Source organism: Myotis brandtii, unplaced genomic scaffold (assembly GCF_000412655.1).
Source record: "Myotis brandtii unplaced genomic scaffold, ASM41265v1 scaffold355, whole genome shotgun sequence".
In the NCBI taxonomy this organism is placed as follows: domain Eukaryota; kingdom Metazoa; phylum Chordata; class Mammalia; order Chiroptera; family Vespertilionidae; genus Myotis; species Myotis brandtii.
This window is the reverse complement of record NW_005363642.1, coordinates 1,647,188-1,651,270: the sequence shown is the minus strand read 5'-3', so window position 1 is coordinate 1,651,270 and position 4,083 is coordinate 1,647,188. Positions and strand designations below refer to the sequence as shown.

Below are 4,083 nucleotides of genomic sequence, written 5' to 3'. Positions count from 1 at the left end.
CCCCCCCCCCCCCCCCCAGGCAAGCAGGTGACGTCGCCTGCAAGCTTAGGTGGCACCTTCGGGACCTAGCCCGTTATAGGCAGTTAGGGCCGTGGTCTGGCACAGGCAGAACACCAGGGTCCATACCTGTTTCTCACATGGAACTTGGCTGAATACCTGAGGAGGTTTCATCCCTCACCTGGCCGCCCCTCACCCCACCTTCCACCACTAACACCCAGAGACTCGGGAAAGGGAAGCTGAGATGAGGAGGACATGGTGTGGCCCAAACCTAGGGGGAGATGTCCCCCGAGACCTGGCTTTCTCGGCCTCTTGTCCTCACATCACATCCCCGTGGTAAGGAAACATCCTGCTGGACATTTTAGGGTTTGAGCATGGCTGGATTTTTGGCTTTGTCTTGTTGGGACTTTCCGACGGCGGGAGTTCTGAATTCCAGCCGTCACAGTCTGTTCTCTGATCTCAAGAATGCAAAACCTCTTCTTTTTTTTTTGGCTTTTAAAGGAAACAATATGTTTGCTAGAAAAACCACAAAAAAACAAAACAAAACAAAAAAACGGATTATATACAAAACGGTTATCTGGATGTAGACTCTGTACTGCGTGAGAGCGACCGAGCGCCGGTGTCTATTTGCGCTTCCTCAGGATCAGGTACATGAGGCCGCTGATGAAGGTGAAGGCGAAGGCCACCCAGGCCAGGATGAAGGAGTAGCCGTACGTGCCTTCTGCGGTCAGAGTATAGAAATGCCAGTTGTGGTTGTGAATGTCTTGGCGTCGGTCTGTGTAAATGGAAGCTGCAATCATGACACACAGGCCTGGGAGAAGAAAAGTGAAGATACCAATAAGTGACGGGCCGCAGCGTGTCCCAGGCCCCTGAGGGGACTATTAGAGACCAACTTAAGCTTTTATTATTATAGGTGTTTGTTTTAGTCTATTGGAACGATGATAACGAATATTTTGACTATTGCTGCCTCCCCTGTCACCATTTTGCTGCCCATTCTTGCTAGCTGAACCCAATTTTTATTTTTTTAAATATGTTTATTGATTTCAGAGAGGAAGGTAGAGGGAGAGAGAGATAGAAACATCAATGATGAGAGAGAAGCATTGATCAGCTGCCTCCTGCGCGCCCCCCACTGGGGATCGAGCACACAACCTGGGCACGTGCCTTGACTGGGAATCGAATCGTGACCTCCTGGTTCATGGGTCGATGCTCAACCACTGAGCCATGCTGGCCAGGCTGAAGCCAATTTTATTTGGGCAGCCGTGTGCCCAGCCCAGAAGATAAGACATCATGTATCTAAACCAGGGGTGAGCTGGACGGTAAATAGTTCAGGCTTTGCAGGCTCTGTACAATGTCTGTCCCCCACTACTCAACTCTGTACTTCTCCTTGCATACTACTTTAGCCTGTTAGGTTGGGAGGGAATGGCCGGAGCTGTGGCAGCCTTTTGGGGGCCATGAGAGTATCACTGACACTCTGAGGATGATGGCATAGAAGGATGAAAGGTGTGAGGGTTGGATACTGCTGCTGAGCTGCCGGACCAACTCTGGCACCTTCCACCTCCTATTTGTTATATTTAAAAAGTAAAGGTCTTTGTGGCTGAAGTCATTGTGTTGTTTTTTTTTTAAAAAATATATTTTTATTGATTTTTTTTTACAGAGAGGAAGGGAGAGGGATAGAGAGTTAGAAACATCGATGAGAGAGAAACATTGATCAGCTACCTCCTGCACACTCCCTACTGGGGATGTGCCCGCAACCAAGGTACATGCCCTTGACCGGAATCAAACCTGGGACCCTTCAGTCTGCAGGCCGACGCTCTATCCATTGAGCCAAACCAGTTAGGGCTGAAGTCATTGTTAATTGGAATTTTCTCTTACTTGCAGCCAAAGGCAACTTGACTGAATCACAGACATGAATGCTGGGATGAGGTTGAGCACCCTAGTTTTCCTTGCGGGACCTACAGCCTCCCCTGGCCAGCTAGGACTGTCCATCAGGGTGCCAGCCCTTCTCTAACTGGGGGTTGAGTGTATGACAATCTCTGCCGATCAGACTGTTGTTCCTGGAGGCTTGAATCTAGGGAAAAGCCACACTGTCTTCTGATTCACACAGATTCTGCCAGCATCTCGCTGAAGTGACTGCCCATCAGTTCCTGCTGCCTGGATCCTCTATCCGAGACCTGGTGTCCAGCTTTTCCTTTGAATCGTGTGAGCTGCCCCGGCATCCGGCTCTTACGTAAGTTATTAGAGCGTCTGTTGCTCACACCTGAACATCACTGACTGATATGGCGTCCAAACCTTGCAGGCTTGGGGCAGAAGAGAGAGGGGCAGGTCTTTGGGCCAGAAAATGGTAAAAGGAGTTGTTATGGACGGCAAAGGGGTGTGTGTGACTTTTGTATCAAGGTAACCAGTTTTGACTAAATGGCCTTCAGAGACAAACAGACACATGGAGACAATAACAGAAAGTAAACTTGAATGGGAAACTCCCCAACTCCCTCTCTGCATGTTACGTGTCGAGATTCAATGGCCATTAATGGTGCGAGTAGTGGGGTGTCCATGCCTCTCACTGCGAGATACAAAGAAAGTAAAGGAAGAGGCAGGGCAGACACCCCCTCACGGGTGCCCTTGGGCAAGTTGTATTGCTTCTCTCGGCCTCACTGGGTCTGGGTCTGCGTCACTGCTCCCAAGTGCTGGGCTCATGGATGAGAACACACATCCCCAGGTTCTAACCAACAGGTCAAGATGGGCCTTTGGGGTCTGCACTTTAGACAGGTCCCCAGAGGGATCCTGGTGGACTTGGGGCTCGGGGACCAAGAGACCCTCCAAGGTCTTTTATGATCGAAATGCTTTCATCTCTGCCTGCACCCTGGCTTGTCAGGTAAGGTGCCCTGAGAGAAGGATGCTGTATGTGACCAGCCAGCCTGCTATGCCCAGGACTGAGGGGTTTCCTGGGATGCAGGACTCAGTTTTAAAACTGAGACAGCCCGGCCGGAGTGGCTCAGTTGGTTGAGCACTGAAAGGTTGCCGGTTCAATTCCTGATCAGGGTACATGCCTGGGTTGTGGGTTTGATTCCCAGTCAGAGAGCATATGGAAGGCAATCAATCAATGTTTCTCTCTCACATCAATGTTTCTCTCTCTCTCTCTCTCTCTCTCTCTCTCTCTCTCTCCCTCAGCATGTCTTCAGGTGAGAATTTAAAAAAACAAAAAGTAAAACTGAAACAGTTGCAGGCACACAGATCACCCTGGTGTGTGGTAATGTGCCTTGGGACTATGCTGAGGGCATGGCAGGTCTGGACTGCAGAGAATGAAGTCTGGGAGACAGACAAGTGGCTGGAAGGAGGTGGGAGTTAGCACCAGGCAGCAGGCGGTCTCTGAAATACAGAGTTCTCATCCTCCTCAAGCCACCCGTTATCCCTGATTGGAAAGTACAGTGGAAGGGGGGGGGGGCTTCCAGTTTTTGTCATCAGAAAGCTTTAACTCTCTACTGAGGAACAGTAACAAACCATCCTGTGGTGGCACAGGCTTCTACCCCGGCTTCTAAAACTCACAAGTAGGGCAAAGTACTCTGAGACACCTTATTTCTCTAAGTCCCTTCAGGATTGTGGCCGTGTCTTGTTCATCTCTGTATCTCCAGCAGCCCCCAAGGGCCCAAAGCAGGCGCGTCTAACACCAACCAGCCAAAAAAAAATGACAAAAAGCCAGTTGGTGGCTTCCCACCAGCTTAGGAAAAAGACCCCCAAATCCTAGCAGGCTTACAACACCTATGAGTCTGGTTCAGCTCACACCAGGCCTCCCACCCCCAGTCTCTACACTCCAGTCCCACTGGCCAGCTAAGTCTCTTCTTTCACAGGGCTTTGGTCATGCTGTTCCCTCTGCCTGACACACTGTTCCTTCCCCTCTGTACCAACAGAGCACATTCTGCAGCAACTCCTACTCACCCTACAGATTCCAGCTCAGGAAGGACACCTGCCCTGACCCCCTAACTAAATCCAAACTCCAAAATATGAAACGTCCCACGGAGGCACCGGGGCACAGCTGCCAACCTCTCCTTTCCGAGTCCTCACCTGCCACCCTCCTGGCTGGGAAGGTGGGCG

The 4,083-nt window shown here is 50.6% G+C and overlaps 1 protein-coding gene across 1 annotated transcript in view; it reads right to left on the bottom strand.

Moving 5' to 3' along the window:
* Positions 1–477: 477 nt before the first annotated feature.
* The window catches only part of EMP2 (epithelial membrane protein 2), a 15,819-nt gene continuing 12,213 nt past the window's right edge, over positions 478–4,083 (bottom strand). The window contains exon 4 of the mRNA XM_005871753.2: positions 478–808. Within this exon, the coding sequence (XP_005871815.1) occupies positions 621–808 (188 nt within the window). The 3' untranslated portion in view covers positions 478–620. The remainder of the gene's footprint in view (positions 809–4,083) is intronic.